General features: G+C 42.2%; 2 protein-coding genes across 2 annotated transcripts; one reads left to right on the top strand and one right to left on the bottom strand.

Moving 5' to 3' along the window:
* Window positions 1-12,816: 12,816 nt before the first annotated feature.
* LOC146271694 (DNA-directed RNA polymerases I, II, and III subunit RPABC1) lies at window positions 12,817-14,804 on the bottom strand. Its single transcript, XM_084706990.1, has 7 exons — window positions 14,489-14,804; window positions 14,167-14,341; window positions 13,935-14,050; window positions 13,731-13,811; window positions 13,556-13,614; window positions 13,380-13,458; window positions 12,817-13,283 (listed from the first exon to the last, which is right to left on the bottom strand). Exons 1-7 carry the CDS (start codon window positions 14,543-14,545, stop codon window positions 13,218-13,220), a joined length of 633 nt encoding a protein of 210 aa, XP_084563116.1. The 5' UTR covers window positions 14,546-14,804; the 3' UTR covers window positions 12,817-13,217.
* A 94-nt stretch (window positions 14,805-14,898) lies between these two features.
* Window positions 14,899-18,406, top strand: gpx4b (glutathione peroxidase 4b). The gene is made up of 7 exons (XM_084706992.1): window positions 14,899-15,013; window positions 16,592-16,686; window positions 16,847-16,991; window positions 17,087-17,238; window positions 17,405-17,429; window positions 17,616-17,675; window positions 18,051-18,406. The coding sequence occupies exons 1-7, from the start codon at window positions 14,930-14,932 to the stop codon at window positions 18,105-18,107; spliced, it is 618 nt and encodes a 205-aa protein (XP_084563118.1). The 5' UTR covers window positions 14,899-14,929; the 3' UTR covers window positions 18,108-18,406.
* The last annotated feature ends 3,468 nt before the right edge of the window (window positions 18,407-21,874 follow it).

The raw sequence follows: 21,874 nt of genomic DNA, 5'->3' as shown, positions 1-21,874 counted from the left end.
ATTAAAATTCGAATATACAGTATTGCATTGGAAATATTTATAATTTAACAAACACATGTCGATGAGGGCAGATATTTGCCGCAACCTAACTGTAAATTGTGGAGTTGTATAACAAAAATCGACTTTTACGCGCTTCAGGCTTAATACAGTTTTGTCATAATATAAAATAAATATTTAATAATAAAACATAAAAACAAATTAAAAACATGATTCCATAACAAGAATCATGAAAGGAATCGACGTAACTTACCACAGGAGCACCTGTTGAACTGCGAACTGTCGGAACTCACCGTTCAGCTGAAGTGTTGACTTGTACGCCCCCGAATGAGACTGAGAACACTCGTTCACATGCACTCATCTCCGACTCTAAGCTCTCCGTGCGTAAAACACTCCACGGGGTTTTTCCCAACATAGAAGACCCACGGTTTAGGTTAGCCTTGAGAACAAATATTGTGTCACTGATCACTCCCATGTAATACAGGGACCTTTATACAAGGTATTGTTGAATATAAACCAGTGGGAAGGTCCCAAATGTCACAATGCGCCAAAGCGGTTCTGTAGTTTCATCAGTTTTACCTTAATTGTTTATCGTTAAAGTCATACCCTATAGCCTACGTTTGTTTGAATTCAAGAAAATTGGCCCAATGGTATAGCATTTGTGTTTACCAAATATCCAAATATCAAAACCAAATATCAAAAAACAATAAATGTCTTTCAATCTTATTGGAATAAAACTTTGACCAGAGCCATTCTCAAGTTATTTGCGGCGTCCTTCTTCAGTCAGATTTCAGGACATCAGTGCGCCATGGAGTATATGGACTGGTCATCCATGCTTCTCTATTGGGTTACAGTATATTGCTTGGCCATCTGGAACAGGTAGGGGAGACCTGTATAGGAGAGTGTAACCTTAAAATGCATTAGACCGTCTCCTGTTGAAGCCGCAACACACCCACACAGGCCTCAGTAAACCAATGAGAAGACTGTGATAAACAGCCTGCCGGACAGAATGGTCCTGCAGAGAAGATGAATGAGGTTTGGCCGAAGAAGCTATTTTAACGGGGGTATGCAGTGTGCTATTAGCCACCAGTAGTTATGTTCTAGTAATGTTGTAATGTTATATATGACATATATATTCATACTATAGTCTCAGAAAAGTAAAATAAATAAATATATATAGCATATACATACTATACATGACTACAGTCATAAATTCAGACTACTAGTTCCATCGCCACCTGGCCAGAACTATAGTTTAGTATACCCCCCTTCTTGAAGACCTTTGAGCCTTCTAGAACTGTCCTTTCAGCACTACATCCACATAAGGACCACGGACAGCTCCACACTCTCACTCCATAAATAGCTGTAGCGATATGCTTGCTTATAGCAACTCTGTTAATGTAAACAGCACCCCTCTGGTTCTTGATAAAGCCACATGCTGGAGGAGTGTGCTCAACCGCCCTGGCAGTCACTATGGTAACCATGGCACAACAGAGCAGTGAGGCGTTGATAGGGTTGAAGAGATAGATAGAGAGAGAGACAGAGATAGAGAGAATATGAGAAAAAAGGAAAGAGAGTTAGAGAGAGAGAGAGAGAGAGAGAGAGAGAGAGAGAGAGAGAGAGATAGAGAGAGAAAGGCTGAAATAGCAGTTGAAGTGGCTGTCAGATTTGTTGTTTTTTGGCATTTAAGTTGTGGTAAATGTAGGGCCCAGTTTAACAGCCCAGTCAGGACCAGTTGTGTGAGGGCATGGAGAACTGGGTTCATGTTATCCTGACACTAGAACAGATCCCTAAGTGCTTCTGTCTTCAAATAGGTTTAACACTGCCTCTGAGATCGATAACCACCCCCCCTCTCAGGTTTAGGGGAATGAAGTAGAAAAGTTCACTCAAGGTGTTTTAGTTGTCTAGTGTAAAATTTAGTCCATTATTAATATCACGTAAGACTTCAAATACTTTATGTTATGGTGCAATTTTCTGTTGTTGTTGTGCAGGAATAGATCGTATGGTACAAGAGAACACAGTAAGGCACATCTGCATTCTATTATACAATTTTTTTCCCAGTGACCCGAAACGTCAGGCCAGGTATTGGGTGTTTACGTGTATGTTTGTGCATCTGCGTGTAATATGAGTATTGTTTGCGTGTATGCATGAAAGGGTTACAATCAGTATCCATGGTGACGAACACCGAAGCGTACACCTGCAAATCAGAATTGTACTGTGCTCTTAGAGGAAAGCTCTAATTGGGAAGAGAGCAAAGGAGGGATTTGAGAGAGATAGAGGGGTAGGGGCGGGGGAGATACTTTTTATTTATTGTAGAAGATGAAGAGAGAGAGAGAAAGTAAAAGAGGGAGAAAGAGAAAAGAAAGAGAGCAAGAGATAGTTCAGACTAAGTGAGAGTTACAAGTGATTAAGGTGAACCTTAACCCTTAAAGGGGAGCATGCATCTCATCTGTCTAGTAAATGCGGAATACCGCCATCTAATGAACTGAGCCCAGGCTAGATGGTATGCTAATGAAACCATCGCCGTTCCCTTCAATCAACAACCTCACATTCCTCACCAGGATTCTGTTATCAGAGTATTGATTTAAGATCATTCTAACCCCTACATCACCGAAGATGGGCTGTGTCTCTATTGTTCAGACTGACAGAGAACATTTGACTCATACCCCATTGTCTACACGCTGTATTCTATGTGGCTCCTTATTTCAGTTTGACACATTGCTCAAGCCTCGGTAGACTGCTCAAAAGCGTACACTTCCTACACATAATAAATACAAACATACATTCTGCTGTATAAATACTTACAATACGTCGCCCACCACACATTAACGCACACACATGCACAAACTCACACACATATAGACAAGGCTATGCAATGTTTACGGTGAGAGTGTTCAGTTCTGTAAGTTCAGTCAGTTTTAATTGGAGTCAGTTGTAAAGCTTTGAAAGAACAAGTTTGCTTATTTTTTTAATGAGCTCCATGCCAAATCTCCATCTTCCTCCCTCCTCTCCTCTCCTTTCTTTCCTCTTTCCTCTCTTCCTATCCTTCCAACCAGATGCACAATCAGAAGCACAGTGCCCCCTCTTGTATTTCAGTTCCCTTTTTCTTTTTCACAGTACTGTTGCTTTCCAGTACATCAATTGACATTACCCAGCTTTCCATGTAAAATGGCAATATTCAACGAGACATGCTTCATTACAAAGTCTGACTGCATTTTAAAATGCCAATGGATGAACCTTTTAAGGAACTACAGTATTGTTGACACTCCCTCTTTATGTCTCTCTTCTGTGCCATCTCCATCTCATCCAACCTGTGTTAACTCCCCAACACTGTCTCCAACTCACCATCACTTGGGACAGTGGACATCTCTCATTGGTGCAGGACGAGTGGCCAATTAAGCTCTGTTCCTGCCTGGTTTTTAATGAGTGGTTGTAGGGGGAGTGAGAGACCATGAACAAGACTGGGGCGACACAAAGACGTTCAAAACAAGAGAGGAAGTGTGTATTCATGAAGTTATGGCTTGCTTTGACGGGCCTGATCAAAGAGCCGACAGGGGGAACTCACAGTCTTGGAAAAGAAAGAGGATACCAATTGGCCTTCATTTCAAGTATGAGCGACACAAACAAGAATGCACATTCTCACCCTTTCACTCATAACGACACACAAGTTTGGCTTTATTAATCCGGCAATCTGCAAAGAAATGTATCAACTTTTTATGGTTTATCATTGTATATTGTAGTTTGAATGTAACTTTGATGTTGGAGATCATTATCTTTATGTGGATCTCAAATCATGAAAAAACAGAGAGTTAAACCAAGGGAGATGAAATGGGCCCCTAATCAACTGGGGTGAAATACAGTTGGCCAAATGACTTTTGGACAGAATTGGTTTTCTCGTCATTAGTGTTTAAAGGGTTGGTTAATGATACATTTAGTCTCACCTCCTGGGTATGTGTTTATGTGTGTTGCACCCCTCCAGTTTCAACACCAATAAGCACACAAACACATAAAGAGGGAGTCAACACAACTCCGGAAGACATTTCAGTAACAAAATATTTACAACTGAAAAGATGGCAAGAGGTTGAGAGAGAAAGAAACATGCCCCATGCTATAATAGACGTGATTTTTTCTTTCTTTTAAAAAAATCCCTCTTTCTATCTTTCTAACTGTTTTATGGGGCCTGTCTTTATTGTATAAGCTGCCTTCTGTTTTGTCTTTTGGCTTCCCTTCTCTCCCTCTCCTCTTTGGTCTCTCCTCTATCTTATTCTGTTTGTCTTAGTATTTGCCTTGGGCTTTCATTTGTTGGTCTGTGTCTTCAAGTATATCAGATAATCTATGTACCCAATTTTCACCACTGCAGCAAAGCACCCACCACTAAGCCCCTTGGAATCCACACAGAGTGTGTGTGTGTGTGTGTGTGTGCATCGGTCCGCAAGTGTGTGTGTGTGTGTGTGTGCGTGTATATCTCTGTTACAGCCACATACACAGTCCCTAACCAGCTGGGTTTGTTGTCTCAGGTCATAAAAGAAGACATCAACTCTGTTATAGGAGCATTCATCATTATATTGGATCAATGTAATTCAGCATAATGTTTCTCTTCATTGATTTGGTAAACAGACAGTGTTCGATCCATACTAGACATCACCAGTCTGTTAATCAGCACACACCTGCCTGCCCTGCCTATATTTACATTTCTAAATACATGTCCTTGTCATTAGTCTCATGGTACATCAAGGTTCATAACAGAATACAGCTGTCATCATCAATGAGGCCCCGTTGAATAGTTCTGCATAATATATTATTCTACTGGATGTGCAACATATTATCATTAATCATTCATTTAAAAATGTGTACTCTTCCGACACCTGCACTTGGCATCATTTCCTCCTGTGTTACTTTGAAACGCAACTTTATACTATCAACATAAAATGACAAAAAACAAATCGGCTGGGTTGTGTCTCGGCATGGGAGTGATGTTTCTCCTGGTAAAGGACTGGGAAGTGAGACCGAAACAGCTCCAGGCCAAACAGGTGGACTCATTCTCACTGGCACAGTCAAATGACATGAGATGAATATTGTGTTGGAGCGGTGGAGGAGAGCTTTATCCCCTGTAAACCCCTGCCTGATCCATCAATATCTACATATGCCATAGCAATCCCTTAGCCCCTCTGCTTCTCATCTCAGCTCCCTCTCTGCTGTATAGTGCCACCTTAGTGATAATAAAGCATCCAGCCGTAAAGGCTGTAAGATTTCTGTTTGCTCTTACTTGTCACAATTAATCACAGAATGTAATTGATCAGAAATAACGTTGACGGGATAGATTGAAGAGGATATTTGTGAAGTACGTAAGTCAACCTGCTTTGGTGCTACCGACTAAGAGTTAAGGATTAATGTCAAACAAGGTTTACTCTAAGTAATAACTCTGTAATTATGGGGCATTATTTGTAACTCCAGCCCTCCACTAACCATAAGTAAAACGTCACATGTTCCAGACACAACGCTAATGCAGGCAGAGCCCATTCAGCTTTTTGGAGTTTGCTCCTTGCCTACCAGTACTGATATTATTTCCAAATTAAAAAGCTTCAGTCTGTGTTATGCAATTTCATTTCTGACCTACCTTTTCTTATTCGATTCTAGCTCTCAATCTTCAGCTCACCTTTCCTCATTTTCTCTGAGTTGTCACTCATCCCTGCTTTATTCCTCCCTCTACTCCTTCTTCCCTGGCTCTCCCTTATGTAGTTTTCTCATGCTGAGTCTGTTAAATGTCAGGAGTGGTTCTGATTTGGTTTTTGTGTTTTCATCCCCTGGCTACTTACTGTGTTGATTTGACAGACATGATAAAGTCTTCTAGTTACTTTCTCTTCTACCCCCGCATAGAGTCATTGCTGCATGAGTGTGAGTGTGTGTGTGTGCACTTGTGTGTGTGTGTGTGTGTGTTTGTATAAATGTGTGTTTGCATCTCTCATCCCCCTGCATCTCGCAGGCATCTGTGTTTCCTTGACATGTCAAACAGAGAAGTCACAGCATGTCTGTCGTAGCAATGAGTTTGTCATCAATCTTTAGTTCCATCTTCAATCTCCAAACAACAGTTCCATTCCTCCTAATAAGCCAGATAACAGAGGCCAGTTTGAAATATGTTTTTTGGATGAAATAAAATCAATGGATTACATAAAGTTCACCAAGAGAACTCAGTATGGGGCTGGAAGCCTATCTGACCAGACTAGGCCCTTTGACATTAGAAACACACATCTTAATTCTGGGAACTGTTGGGTCCATTTTCCAAGGTACAGTAGTGTATAATGCTCTTTGAGCTTTCATTTGGAGAATGAATAGCTCCACATTAGTTTCTAATTCCCATTCATTGTTATATTTAGAGAGACTGTTCCAGGCTGATGGATTCTATTCAGCGCTGCCCCAGTGGTAAAGTGCTCTCCTGCCGTCTCAGAGTTTGATGCCCAACATCAGCAGTGTGCCTGAGGGGGGGAGAGGGGAAATGGAGGAAGTGAAGCGGCTCTGTAATCTGACAAGTGCAATGAATTGAGGACCCTCTCGGCATACTTCTATGGCCGCTCTCTATATCTCTCCATTCCGTTTCTTCTGAGCGGCTCGTAGCCTGGATATTAATAGGAAAGCTAGTGAGTGAGTCACAGCAATGCCTCAGTCTCTAAGTTTGTGGATGATGTGCTGTATTTATAGTAGCCCATGCCCACAGCATGAAGGCTTTAGAAACAGTACAGGTAATGACAGGATGCTACTCCTTCTCGCTGACGTAAGCATTCACAAGTGATTGTTGTTTAAAGTGAGGATCATGACAATGGTCATCAACTAGATTGCTTCATATCAGGATGAAATTACATTCAAATCTATGTTAACTAGCTAAGCTCTTTTTTAATGGTCAGAATTGGTATGTGTTTGACCGACTGTGATTTTTCTTGTCTTTTCATGCCTTAACCCTTGTGCTGCCTTCGGGTCACATGACCAAAAGGTTCATAACGAACCATCGTTGTGTTTACCCAATTTTACCCAATACAAAAGCAAATTAAAATAATTTTCTTTTAACCTTCGCAATGTGGGGGGTCTGAGACAGCCCAACGGTTAAAAGAAAATGCTTCATTTTGTTTTTGTATGCGGTAAAGTTGTTGCAAACGACGGTGGGACACAATGACTGATGGGTCAGAATGACCCGAAGAGAACACAAGGGTTAAGGTTTTCTTTTCCCCCTTGCTGTTCAGGCCTTTTTTAAGGTAAATCAATCTTTCGTCTTCGGACTTTTCCCAACTACTCACCTCTTTGTCTCATTATTCCCTCATCCTCTACTCCTCTTCTCGCCTGGCCTGGCCTCCTGTGGAGGTCTGAGATGAGGCTGTCAGTCCGACACCGACATGACAAAGAAGTGGAACCAGGAACTCCCTGAGGCCTCTCAAAAACCCTTCCATTCCAGGTTTGTGTTCTATATCGCCAATCATGACATTTGATTTTTAACCCCAATTTTGGTGGTCAGTCAGAGATTTTGGTAGACACATTGTTAAGTTCTGTAACTACATTTCAGTTAACAGTCACAATGAATAATAATAATAATCTCCCAACTACAGAGCAACAATAACATCTCAACCACAATAGTGCATGTTACATACAGTATCGTACGCTAAATAACATACTCAAATGTCTTTGTTTCTGACCATTACTTAGTACGTTAACTTTTGAACACTACATACACTACTCCTGTGTGACAGGTCAAACAAAGTGTATCCCAGCATCTCGCCAGTCAGACCGACACTGTCAGAGCCGGGACTCAAACTCGGGTCTATGGTGTGAGGGTCCATGTCACAGACAAGCCATATACTGACAGAAACATGTCATCTGGCTCCTAGCAGGCTTGATTAGAAGGGCCTGGAGTCACAGGAGAGTGGTGCTTCTCTGCTGCTGTCTGGATCCTAGAACATGTCTCCGCAGTTTGAATAAATGGCCTAGGACACATCTACGATCCCGTTAGCATTCAGAGTGGAGGAGGAGGAGGAGGAGGAGAGAGGAGATGGGCGAGAGGAAAGTAGAGAAAGAGATTGAGAGGGAGAAAGAGGCCGGAGGTGGTGTGATAACAACAAGCCTGCTAGGAGAGTGGGAGATAGCACGACATCATCTGTGGTTATTTCTATGGTTTACACTCCCACTAAGTGGAGCAGACTGTCCCTCAGTTAGAGCTGGACAATGAGACAATGATCTGGGTGTTACATGATATGTTGGGGGTGGCAGTCTCTGTTCAGAATTTCAAAGTCGAAATGTTTAACCAAACATTTGACTTAAAAACAAGAACATGACATTAATCAATTATCACATCTTACGACTTTTGCTCTATATGATTTATTTGTCCTGTTAATTACTCAGGTTAAAAGTGTATCTTGCATGTACTTCATTGGTGACATCCACCCACACGCTTCACACAAACACAGACACTCAAACCAATACACATCCACACATGCGAACACATAATCAAACACACATTCTCAATGTATCACACATTTGCTTACCTATGTATTGTGTACGCACACATCTATAACACCCAGACCATCCCATCTCTCCTGTCTGTGCCAACAGGCTTTCAAGTCGTGCCAACTCTTTGATGCCATCTCAGACACACACAGGGGAGAGTTTATGGTAATACAAAACTCAAGAGGAATCACATTAATTCCCTTCAGCTGTTCATCTTTTACTATTTCATCCATAGTGTCCTTCTCACGGTTCCACCAATAACACCTTGCCACATTACAATTTGCACTATTTGTATTTTTTGTACTATCTGTATTTTTTGTATTTGTAGATTGTAAATTATGTCTACTTTATACTTTATTGTTTATTCTAAATCCCCTCAGCTAGACTTTGTTCCTTTTGTTTAGTTAAATCACATATTTAAGTTTTAAGATCCCTATATGTTTAATGTATGCACCTTCCTGCCAAAGTAAATTCCTTGTCTGTACAAACTTTCATGGCGATTGAAACCCTTTCTGATTCTGATCCCTTCTGTGTTCTGAATGTGTTGATGTAATCCCTTGGGCTTCTCCTGCAGGTGTGAGAGGAGTTCACCTACTGACCTCACAACAGGTCAGTACTCTACAGGAACACCATACTCTGCCTCTACTCCTTCTATAAGTGAATATCCAAGCTCAACAGGGCTTATGTCCTTTCTAGTGCAGCCCTGTGTGATCTAGCCTGAAGTGTGGGTGTCATGAGGTGAGTGGTGGAATAATATAACCACAGTATGGCACTCAGAGCTTGTATAAACAGTAGTGTCTTACAGTGGTTGGTTAGGGTCAGATGTGTGGGCAGTGGAAACACTTGCGACACTTCCCATCCAAAGCTGCACATCTAGCACCACTGGTTTGAACAAGCCTGAAGAAATGAAAGTTCAGCCAGTCACAAAGGTATACAGCTACTCCCGCGTGTAGGGCTAGCATTGGTACAGGACACAGGTGACCATATGAATGCTAGTGTGTGGGTCTTGGTTGTGTTCCAATCTGTTCCAGGTCACAACCCATCCCCAGTGGGAGACTTGAAAAGATCTTAGAAGGGAAGGTGTCAATGACAGATCTCAGCAATGAACCTGCAGATGAACCTAGCACACATATCAATGCAATAAACCACAAGAGTATACATTCAAGTTCCTTTCTGTGAATGTCTATCAGAACTGAATGGGCTCACAATCTATATAGCACAAAGTGCAGACTGTTGTAGACTTACATTTGTTAGGCATAACAGTACAGTGGTGGGTGTTCATTGAACAGGTCTGAATGGCTTGATTTCAAATATTTCCATTTGACACCATCTGTCAAGCTTATGTTTATTTCAGACTTACACACATTGTATACTGCATACACACACACAAACATTACACACAGTAATAAAAAAAGGAGATGAAAGGAATAACTCACCTCAGTGGGAAATGCAGTCAGTGCATGGACCACAGCAGGGGATCTGGTGGCAGTCACTAGCACATAGGCTAATAAGGGACTGTGTGTGTGTGTTAAAGCAAATCAGTGGCTTCTGTTAGAGAAGCAGTTTATAAACAAAACTGATACCCCAGAGGATGAAAAAGTAAAGTACTGAAAGGAAAAACCCAACAGAAATAGCAAAAAACAATTAGAGAAAAAGCTAACAAAGTAAATTAATGAGGAAGCAATGAATGAAAGAAGGAAAAAGAAAGCATCATCATGAACACTCTCCCTGGTAGCAGGTCAGGCCAGCTTGGAAGCAGCAGACAGGTGCTTGGTGAGTGCATAGCTCGGTGGGGTTGTTAACATTCTCATTTCTCTCCTAACCCCAGAGCTGGGGGCCAAGCGCTGGAGCAGTGAGTGGCAACAGCTTGTCTTCATCCTCTTAAATGGCTCAGAAATACACTTGCCACATTTTATATTCATACTGATATTTAGCTCGCTGCTGAGTCATGTCTTCTCCGGGTGTCCGTGTGTGTTATTTCTGATGTTATGAAGCCGTGTTTTGTCTGATTTTAGCCTCTTGACAAATAAAACTGGTCAAGTACCATGATCTGTTTTCAGGTCCCTTAAGAGCATTGATCTGCTGGAATGAGACTTGAACAGAATTAGCATGCCTTCAATATCTACAGTACAAGCTAAATCTTTTGGTGGTGGTGGTGGGGGCTAGTTCTGCGTTTGTGATGGTAAGATGATTAACATGTGCATGCCATGGGAAACTCCAAGTCTAAGAAGTTAATTAGTGGGGCTCAACATGAATCACTCACAAACATACATGCAGACGTACACACACACACACACACTCAATCATACTATGGGGTTCACATCTTCAAAAGATGAGAAGCTTCTGATTAAGAGTTGATTAACTGTTGTGTCTGCCATGGGTTTCAAACAGAAACCCTCCAAACACTAATGAAACACCTTACAACCAATTAAGAGTTTAATTAGGGTTTTGCTTCAAAGAAGCGCATCACCGCAGGGGTGATTCACTGTATGTGTGGGATACAGACCTCCAGAGCAAGTTTGTGAAAAAAATATTGTAAAAAAAGTAATGTTGTTTCTCTTATCTTGTTTTTCTAGCCTTTTAGTCTTTACTTTTCCTACACACACAAACACTTTAACAGGCTTAAGCAGAAATAAATAATACACACATAAGCAGAAAACAAAAAGATAATTACAGTGATGAACATAAGGTCAGAGCATGACATTTTAACATCATGGGGTCTCAATCATGCTGCAAGTCAGCTTAATGCTCTTCTAAAAAATGATAACCAAATATGGAACACACACACAGACAAGCGCTCACACAAACATGTTTTGGGTGAAAAGGGATTTTCACCAGATCAAAGTTTGTGTCTGATCATAATGACCAGTGGCCAGGTCATCACTGCAGTAGCAAGCAAGGATCTATGAAACCATTCCCACCAACACCAAGAATCCAAAACCATTACATCCTGCTGGTGTTATTTTATAGAGGAAAGGTAGAGGAGTAAATGGGTGCAAAGGTAAGACGTTAATTAAATCAGAATGTCATAGTTCACAAGGAAAGACATGCTCAGTTGGGAAATATAGCTAGACAGAAGGAATAATCCTTTATAAATGCCTTCTGCCCTAGCCCCAATCTTCCTTTGAGTACAGAATGTCTAATATTCTGTGTGTGTGTGTGTGTGCATGTGCGTGTTCTCTAATATTTCATCTTAATACATCAACAAGATACCAATCAAAGTTGCAGTTAACTTGTTGCTTGGAAACAGCCTCACTGTAACCGAGCCTCCACTATTGCCCTCCCCACGAGACAGCAAAATGTTTGAAGAAAAGTTAGGGTGAATCCTCACTGTTTCTAAGCAACACGTCAACCGTGTCTTTCCTTTGAGTTTCCTTATCGACTCCAATGTAAGGGGGCATGTCAGATGGCAGATTTAACGAGTAAGTCAGAGCCCTCTTTCAAACTGGTTTTCAGAAGCTTGGACCTGGTTTTCCGGGTGGCTGAGTTTGGAACATCTGTTTTTTTGAAGGCTCAGACCCTGACTCAAGCTGCTCCTCTGTCAAGAAACACACATGCCCACACATACACCCTCAGGCCCACATACACCCTCAGGCCCACATACACACACAGGCCCATATGCACGCACGTGCACAACACCAAACAAGCCAAGAAGAAATAGGGCGGCTGTTGCAAAGTCACAACAAGACGTGTTGTGGGAGTCTTTCTGATCCTGGCGCAAACCTTAGTTTGAGATCAAATGTGTTTTAATCTTCCTGCTATGCATCCATTCCTTCTGTTTCCCAATAATATGATGGGGGGGGGGGGGGAGATATATTTCATCATCACACTTCAAAATGTCCTTCTTTCCACATCGACTTCCTTGACATGTTTCAGTGTGCATGTCAAAGCACATTCTTTAAAACAGATGGCAACCTATATTTACATGTCGACATCACCCTTGTGCAACATGTGGTGGAACGGTTGGCAAGGCAACAGAACCTGAGGACTGCGTTCCACGGCTCAACACCTGAACTAATCTGAGACAAGTCCTGCCCCTCCATTTTTCCAAGGAAAAAAAAAAGGTTCTGTGTTGCTCTTTCATTGTACTTTATGACTTGATCAAGTTGGTGTCTTCTGCGGGAGCAAAAGGATAGGATGGGTGGGAGAGCTTCTGCTATGTAGCCTGTGTGTCAGAAAGCGCCTCTCCTGCTGTCATACAAACACACACAGTCAGATATTCACAGTTTGGCTTCACAGCATCACAGTACACACATAGCACCGCCTGGAAAGGACACACGAGCCAGAAGGAGGAATAGGAGACAGTCCGTTCATCTGAAACAGTCCAAGACATACAAATCTCTAAATGTTTAATAAGGACGATTTTGTTATTTGTTGTTTACATGCTAATGTATAATGGGTGTAGATATAGTAAACCAAGTTCAATATTCGATACAAAAAGTCAATGCTAGGCTTTTAGCGCTCCCTGTTGGTCATCTGCTATAACTGCTTGTGTCCTTTTATCAGTTGCTAATAAAACTAAGGCTACAGAATGAGCATTCACAGTAAATTTGGGGTTAGAAAAGAGCAATTCAGAACAGATAGGATGATAAAGGATGTATAACACAATAGCAGAGCTACAACATTCACACAGACTTTAAACACATTTTCTTTTTAAATCCAACATAAAATTAACAGTTTGCAGAACTTTTTTGAGTAGTTGATATCAGTTGAACGTAGGTACGCTTGTACATCTACTGCACTAGTCTGTAGGTAATGTAGCGCCCCGCAGTTTCACTTGGCCTGATGATTTTCACCACCTGTTAGAGCAGAGGAAGAAGGAACGGTCATCAGCCATGCAGCTGCACGATGGTCCACCCTCCCAGGGAACTGCATGGCGTGTGCATGTTTCAGACCTGTCCTCTTTTCAGCCCAAAATATCTGGCCACAGGGTCTCCTGCTTGGATCCTGGGCAGCTGGCTCTCCTTTAGTTTACTGACTGGTCAAGGAAACCCTGACGGCTGACATCATATTGTCCTATACTGTATATATCAACACCGGACCACAAGACTACATGTGTTAGAAAGGATACTATCGAGCCAACAGTTCTGTCAGCTCCTCCTTGGCCATCACTATGTGCTCTGGAACCAGCTGAGGTAAGACAACAGAGGATGAGACTTGTTCATATTTGATCGGTTAATGTACTAAATCAGTTGATCATGAAGACATTAACAAATAATGTATGTTGCACAAACTCACTCACATACCTCATGCTCTGTGATGTTGATTAGAAGCTCCTGCTGCAGAAACTGCTCCAGGATGTATTTTGGTGCCATGTCAACTAACGACTGAAAGGGAAGGGACAAGGAAAGTTAGTAAGGTCTGGCAGGTCATTAGGAATCTGACCATGTTATGGTCTGCTTGTCCCATCTTCTCCTTCTCACTGATATGAAACAGGAAGCTGACTACACCTGTTTGGCAGAAGGAGTCATGCCCATCTGGACCACAATTATGGCTCGCGTGATGTTCTCCTCCTGCATACGCTGGCAGTACATCTTGATGGTCTTAATTCCCACCTTGGGCTCCTCTGTAGAATAATAAAAAGGTTAACTTAATATGATACGGGATGAACTCAGCGACTGTGAACCAGCGTCAAGTGGGTGTTGTAATAGAACTTCGATGTCTGAAAAGATCATTAAGTACCTGGAAAGAAGACGAACATTTGGTCAGTTGGATCATCGTTGTGTGCAACAAGCACTGTAAGATCTGTCCGTCGTGGGCGTCCCTCGCTGGGCTTGTCGCCAAACTGGCTTTTGAATTCGTCCAGAGTCTGATCTAGCTCATCTTGAGTCACCAGGTACCCGCGGTCGTGGCACAGCTATAGGATTTAGAGGAAGAATTCACCAGCAAAGCATTGCTATATCAGAGTAACTGTATGTGTAAAATGTGGCTACTTGTTGGTTAGCTACCTGCCAATGCATCTTTATTTCCACGTGTCATGGACGTATGATGTTGAGGAACTAACCTGCATGATAGTTTTCCGGATTTTCCATAATCTGTAGGTTTCTTCTTCGTCATCCATTTGTTGATTAAGCAATTATGCCAGAAATATACAGAATATGCCTAGCTATAGCTGTTTGGTCACAACGTTGTGAATTCAAATAACAGTCATTTTGACACAACCGAACATCTTCCGTACTACAAGGGGTTTCCGTAAAGATCGCCTATTCAAATATCGTCTCAAAACCAACCATTATCCAAATATACCATCACGTATAATGAACACATGCTAAATTGATCCTTAATGATTGTATATGTTGTATAAAGCCTGAGTGGCGATGGCTAGGGCTTGTCAACTGAACTCGATTTTTTTTCCGGCGAGTTTTTGGCAACCAAAAGAGCGTACCAAGTAGGGTTTAAGGGGTCCTTGTGGATTTGACCTTAATGGGCGGGTTTATAAATCGTTATGCTGTTACCTACGATGTGGGTCGTAAAGCCAGCGGTGTTTGTAGTCGGTCTGCTAGGTTGCAGAGGAATATCTAGAACGATGGTATGTATTAATTATTTACATAAACACTAGATGGTCATAATATATTCTCAGTTTTGTTTCATGTATTGTTATACATTTTCAAGGTACGAAGGTCATGGCCACTTCAATTTTAGCTAACTTTATTGTCAGGGTCCACAGTTAAACTAGTCCGATGGCAAACATGCACCCTACTCTAGCTCACAAACAGCTACCACTGGCTTCTTGGCTTCCTTAGAGTCTCACAAACTCGGTATGCTCTTGTACGTTAACAACACAGTTCATTTCACCGTTTAAACATGAGATTCAAACATTTCTTGCTCAATTGTACTGTATGCTGTCTAAGTTTTGTATTCAAGGAAACGTAGCAACTAGCTATTCTATCTTTCTTAAAAAATGTAGTTGAAACCTGTAGTTTATGGAGTTATCTTGTTAATCTGCATACGCAGTTCAGAAATGGAGTTGAATTGAACCATTTGGATAGTTGTGGTAATTCGTATACACTAGAATACACTAGATAGGCCAAGCCTTTACGATTGAATGAGTCAGATTCACGCCTACTCTGTTAAATTCAATTTGACAGATCTAGGATCAGTACTCTTTAAACTGGTCAGCAGAATGGAAACCAAACCACCCTGCTCTTAGTAATGACCTCAAACTAGTTTAATATGACAAATGTATCTTAATCTAGCAAATACCTCAGAATTAGGCCATTCAATTGTCGAAGAAACGTTCAATCATCAGCAGTCCTTTTTGCTGGTACTGTACTGGTCAGGGGGGAGGGGGGGGGGGGGGGGGGGGGGACTGCTGTGTTTTAATTGCGCAGAGCCAGAAGCAAGGAGATTGCTCCTGTGCTCGAGGATCGACAACTTTGAAATTGTCTGTGGATAGCTCACTAAAAATAATTTGTTTATGCGATCCCAGGTGTGTTTTAATAGATAATTTTACGAACCAATCAAGCTGGTTTGGCAAAGGTTTTAGATATCAAACATCCTCTTCACCTAGACGAGTCTCTTTATGAAACTGCTGCTTATCCCCTTTGAGGATAAGACCACCTGCAGGCTGTGTGCGCTAGCCTAAACCATAGAAGTGCCTTTCTGACTAACAGTTAACTGGATCAGGTATTCACCTCAGAGCACAACCCAACTGTTCATTACCAGGATCATCTTGATGTGCTTATGTGGTTGTGATGAGGATGGCACATCTATCTCCCTCCATGTGCTGCAATGTTGGCAGTTTGGATCAGTCCTATATCCTAGAGTGGGAATGATTGTTGTTCTGTAACACTAACTCTCCTTGGTGTATCAGGGTCTTGGATCGCTCTCCACTCCCTCTCTTAACTCCAAGGTCCATTCATGGAAGGCCATTCCATTTACGCAATATTGACACTATTGTCTCTTATGTAAAAACATATGGACGGAATGGTGTGTCAAGTAAATGTTTATGACAATGAAACCCGATAAGTATAAGTGAAGGAGAGCAAGCCATCATACTATCTGGCCTTATGAAGTTGTCTGACTAGCTTCTCTTTCACTTATTAGTTTGGCACATTTTCAGTCAGTCCACTCAGTCTTGACTGGCTCCTATTTTCTTCTTCTGCAGTGCGCACAGGTAAATGATTGGAAGACAGCCAAGTCTATTTACGAGTTCTCTGCCAAGGATATAGATGGCAATGATGTGTCTCTGGAGAAATACAGGTGAGGAGGCAGAACAAGATCATACAGGTTTCTCTGCAGATTGCTCAACTCATTTTATCTTTGCTATCACCATACACTGCTGTTCTACTGGTGTAAAAATTAAAAATGGAATTAATAATTCATTATCCAGAACATGATCTTTCTCAATCTCTCCCTTCAGAGGGTTTGTGTGTATCATCACTAACGTAGCCTCTAAATGAGGTAAGACCAGGGTGAACTACACTCAGCTAGCGGGAATGCACGCCTCCTACGCTGAGAAAGGTTTACGTATACTTGGCTTCCCCTGCAACCAGTTTGGGGGACAGGTAAAAACACATTCTCTTTAGGTTTTTCTCGTTCTTAGTTTTTTTGGACATGGATTATTTTTAACATTCTAGTGTGCTTTGTCACTGTTCTCCAGGAACCCGGTTCAGAGGCTGAGATCAAAGAGTTTGCTAAAGGCTTCAATGCGGAGTTTGACCTCTTCAGTAAGATTGATGTCAATGGAGATAATGCACACCCTCTCTTTATGTGGATGAAGCAACAGCCCAAGGGGAAGGGAACTCTGGGAAAGTGAGTTTTTAGTTTTTCTGATGGGACAATGCGCCCTGGTCAATATGTGTCCCTGATTTAGCCTACACACAGACAGACAGCAAAAAGAGGTTAAATGGGTAACCTGTCATGACAATAAACGAAGATTGTATGTAGTGGTTGATTTTCATTTTCACTTCCTTTGCAGTAACATCAAATGGAATTTCACAAAGGTAACAATGAGAGGTTTTCTTTAAATGTAACATACTTCTGTTGACAGACATCTTAACATGCTGGTGGGTTGGCAAGTAGTCTCTTCCCTAAGCAAGCAGGGTGCTTTCTGGAACAGATTCAGTTTTCAGGTATTTGTGACACATGTAACGTACCTCCTTTTAAATCAAATGTTTCTTTTCCAATAGTTTCTGATTGACACAGAGGGCCAGGTTGTGAAGAGGTACGGACCTACGGATGATCCCAGTGTAAGTACAGGAAGCATTACATATCACGTCTGTTGGCGGAAGCTGCCTGCTGTCAGTCTTCCACATGCATCACGTGGTATAATGGATGGCCCATTTAACTCTGAAAGACTGACACTTAGTGGCCAATGTAGGGGTAGCAGTGTGGCTGTTATGAAGGGGTCTGCTGTATAATAATTGTATGCCAAATAATCTTTAATACTCTATAGTTATCTATATTGTGTTTCAGTGATCTTATCCCCAGGATGGTTTTTGTATATCAATTGTATAAATTGTGAGAGTTCAGGATGTAGGAGTCAGACTATTATTGTACCCCTGTCCATGGTGCTGAAAACGACACGCTCTCCCTAAAGTTCATTCTCGCCTCTGTCTCGACAGGTGGTTGAGAAAGACCTGTCCAAGTACCTGTCCAAGTACCTGCCAAAGACTCCGTAGTATTATTCTGTAATACGTCTGACCCCGACCTCTCTTGTGGGAGTGTGGGTGTCGGTGGGTGTGTCTGGACCAATGACGGCCTGTCTGTAAACCCGCCCAGCGTGGAGGACAGACCTGATGAATCCAGCGTGCAAAACCCCCAGAACCAGCCACACTACACCTTACAAGACCACAGGAGAGGAGGGCTGTCGGACCAACACAGCCGTTTAGTCGTTGTCTTGTCGTCGTCCCCCACCCCCCATATAATTTATAACCAAGGCTGAACATGCGTGCCATTAAAGATGAATAGGTACTATGTCTGCAGTGTCGAGCTTCTGTCGTTTTGTTTTTGTTCCTTAATGGAAAATCAATGAATTAACGAGGTCACTGACCAACATATTCATGAATTGTGATTTATTAGACATTTTGAAAGTTTTGTCAGTTTAGAGATGTTTTAGAACAGACTTGCAGTATGCCAAATAATCCACCGTTGGATAGGAGGAAGCATGATGCCCAAGGCACCAACATAAACCCACGCAGATTAGAATTAATCCCGTTCTTCCCGTCTTCAACCACACGAGGATGCTCTAGTTTCAAAAGGCAGAGTGACGCACTACAGCGGTGGTTTTACAGGGCTGCATCTGGATCAAATGAGAGGGAAAGTGGGTGGAAGGCAGACAACGTGCCATATTCGACAGCATTTAGGTTATGACAATTGACCGAGTTAAACAAAAATACTGGTAACGGATGCTAACGAAAAACGACGAGGACAGTGATGTTTCCAGCGTGCTGACCGAGTGTGCGCATACCATTGCATTCGCCCTCTCGTTGATGAAGGACACTGGTACTCTTCACTGGGGACTGTAGATGGAAGACACTACCGCTGTAGCGGGGGAGGCCGGGAGACGGGATGACAAGGAGTCGGCCCTGGGCCTCACTCTACCGCTGGACGTCGCGGACACGGGTTTGTATTGTAACACATTTCCCATCTAGATCAGAGTAGGCTCTGTAGGGACATTAATACATTTGATTGTAAAATGTTTTCGATGCAAGTTCGAATGGCGGCGTGACTGTGCAGATAGCTCTACGATACATTCCTTTACACAGGACAGGATAATATATTATTACTAAGATCTCTTCAAACCAATCTTCTATTGATGCTCGCGTTTATGCTGGCTCAAAACAGCCGCTACATAGTTTCCAATCCAAATTGGGTTTACCGCAGTGACTAACTACGGGCCAAATTCCAAAATGTGTCAAAAACTATTAATAGCCTACGTACTTTTATAATGAATGTGAACACAATACCGGTCCGAGACAGAAAGACTGAGATGTGTGATGTGTCCCTCAAGGCGTTTACTGACATGTCAAGTGTCCCTGTGCCAAGGTAGGCTACTTGGAATTAGTTTATTGGAGCAACAAATACAGCAGTCACTAATCATACTTGCTCTGAGTAATCTATAGCCCCAACAGTGCTGTGGCTGGGAAGAGAAACAGTAGACAGTGGTCTGAATATTTAATAGTCAGTAAGCGTTCTAACTTCGGGTTCCTCGGGTGTCACAGAGTTTTGCTGAATACAAACTCACAGCTAAGTGTCAGAAAAAAATACAAATATTTGTATTTAACACACACAGACAGTTGCTCATAGTCTGTAATACAGTGTACTGGCTTGCAGGGTATTATTTCATTTTTAGAACAGTTGACAGTTCTCATACCAATCACTGAGGAGATTCTCTCTCTCTCTCTCTCTCTCTCTCTCTCTCTCTCTCTCTTCTCTCTCTCTCTCTCTCTCGCGCACACACACACTCACATTGAGAGGACGAGCACATTAACCACTGTAATCAGCTTATCAACACACAGGCTCATGTGTCAGCAGCAAGGCAGGTAGGCTATCTGGTCCACTCCTCCCTTCAGCTCATCCCTCGCTCATACTCTCCTCTCCTCACTTTTAAACCTAAAGGTTCTAGACACTTATCTAGATTGGCACTATACAATAATCAGCACACATACTGTACGATTCCCCATGAGTAGTTTCCAAGTAAAAATGATGATTGTATATGGTGGGGAAGCTTACAATAGCTAACAGAGTGCATGGCTGAATGAGTGAAGTGCCAGCCTGCCTGTATCACCTAAATCTACAGCACCAGAGTACATCCTGTTCTGCTTCTGCCAGCTCTGATCAACCCTGTCAGATTTAGACGTCTCCTTTCCCCATGGTTACTGTACAAACTGGTCCATGGATGGAGTGTGTGTGTGTTTATGTGCGTGCAAAAATAAGTGGGTTTGTGTTCCTGTGTGGGTGTGTTTGTTTGCCTATGCGTACTGTGTGCATGCTAACAGATGTTCCTGGAGGTTTAATGTAATAACCTTGGAGAGAGAGAGAGAGAGAGAGAGAGAGAGAGAGAGAGAGAGAGAGAGAGAGAGAGAGAGAGAGAGAGAGAGAGAGAGAGAGAGAGAGAGAGAGAGAGAGAGAGAGAGAGAGAGAGAGAGAGAGAGAGAGAGAGAGAGAGAGAGAGAGAGAGAGAGAGAGAGAGAGAGAGAGAGAGAGAGAGAGAGAGAGAGAGAGAGAGAGAGAGTAAGACAGAGAGAGGATAGTTGTAAACAGAAGCATTCTCCAGGCAGCAGGGGTGCCTCTTCAACTCATGCTGCATGATTGTACTTCCCAATAGCACTCTGCAACAGGCGGCCATTTTCTGAGCTGACTAGTGAGAGGTCTAATCCTTTTTGCCTTTAGACAAACACTCTCACACACAGAGATGGTCACAAACAAGAATATCAGAACCAGCAGCAAAACATGATTGATTTACAGTGCACTGCTCTTTAAAATATTCTTAAAGGTTTAACTTGGCTCTGTTGAGTGCTGCATAGCAGCATTGTGAGATAATATGAATGTTGGAAAAGTCCTGTATAAAATCACATGTAATGTTGAGTATAGTCTGACCTGATTTTAGTGTATAGAGGACTGTGTGTCTCGCTGGGTTCTGGCTCAGTTTTTCTTTCTCTCTGGGATTCTCTCGTTTCCGTTTTCTCGATCTTTCTTTCCCTCCCTCCCTCTCTTTCTGCCGGGCCAACTTCCTGGTGCTAGATTTTCCATTGGCCAGTCCCAGTCCTCTCCCTTCACTCTGATAGGTTGCTTGAGGAAGACATGTGGTGACCCAGGAGACGCCACAGGTATCAGCCAATGACAGGGAGATCAGATTAGTCAGGAAGTCAATCCAATAGAATGTCACCTTCCCAGGACAGATCTGACCCAGGAATAGACAGCAGAGTAGCAGCAGACATTTGCATTTAGTCAAATACAGACCTCTGGGATACCTCAGGCCTAGCCTGCACAGTGACTGGAGGGCTGGATTTAGTCATTTTTATTTTGTTGAAATATCCTACAACTGGAGTGAAGTTAGAAATCTTGCAGGTGAGAGATGTTTGCAGTTTAAAAAACTGTGTGCTCTTGTAAGGTTCTCATTTATATTCTCAAGGAGTTAATCCGCCTTCTAGATTGCTCTTAATATTGAAGCCTGCCTTATTTCATAGTTGATGTCTGCTGCATTACAATTAAGTGACTTTCCATTTAAAATATTTAAGAATCCTAATAAATAGAACTGGAATTCCAATGTAATGTGGGCGTCCTCCGTAGGGAGTTCAACCTATGCGACTTGTTACATTGTTTTTTTTTCCCCAGTATTATAAGAGGCAGGGTGATCACTATGAGATGGACCATTCATTCCTTTTTAGAGACCATTAGAAAACATGTACATAGGATGAAGGAACCCCCAAAATACATGAACGTC

This window comes from Hypomesus nipponensis, chromosome 10, assembly GCF_054491055.1.
Source record: "Hypomesus nipponensis isolate SF chromosome 10, ASM5449105v1, whole genome shotgun sequence".
In the NCBI taxonomy this organism is placed as follows: domain Eukaryota; kingdom Metazoa; phylum Chordata; class Actinopteri; order Osmeriformes; family Osmeridae; genus Hypomesus; species Hypomesus nipponensis.
This window is presented reverse-complemented; position numbering and strand designations above follow the sequence as displayed.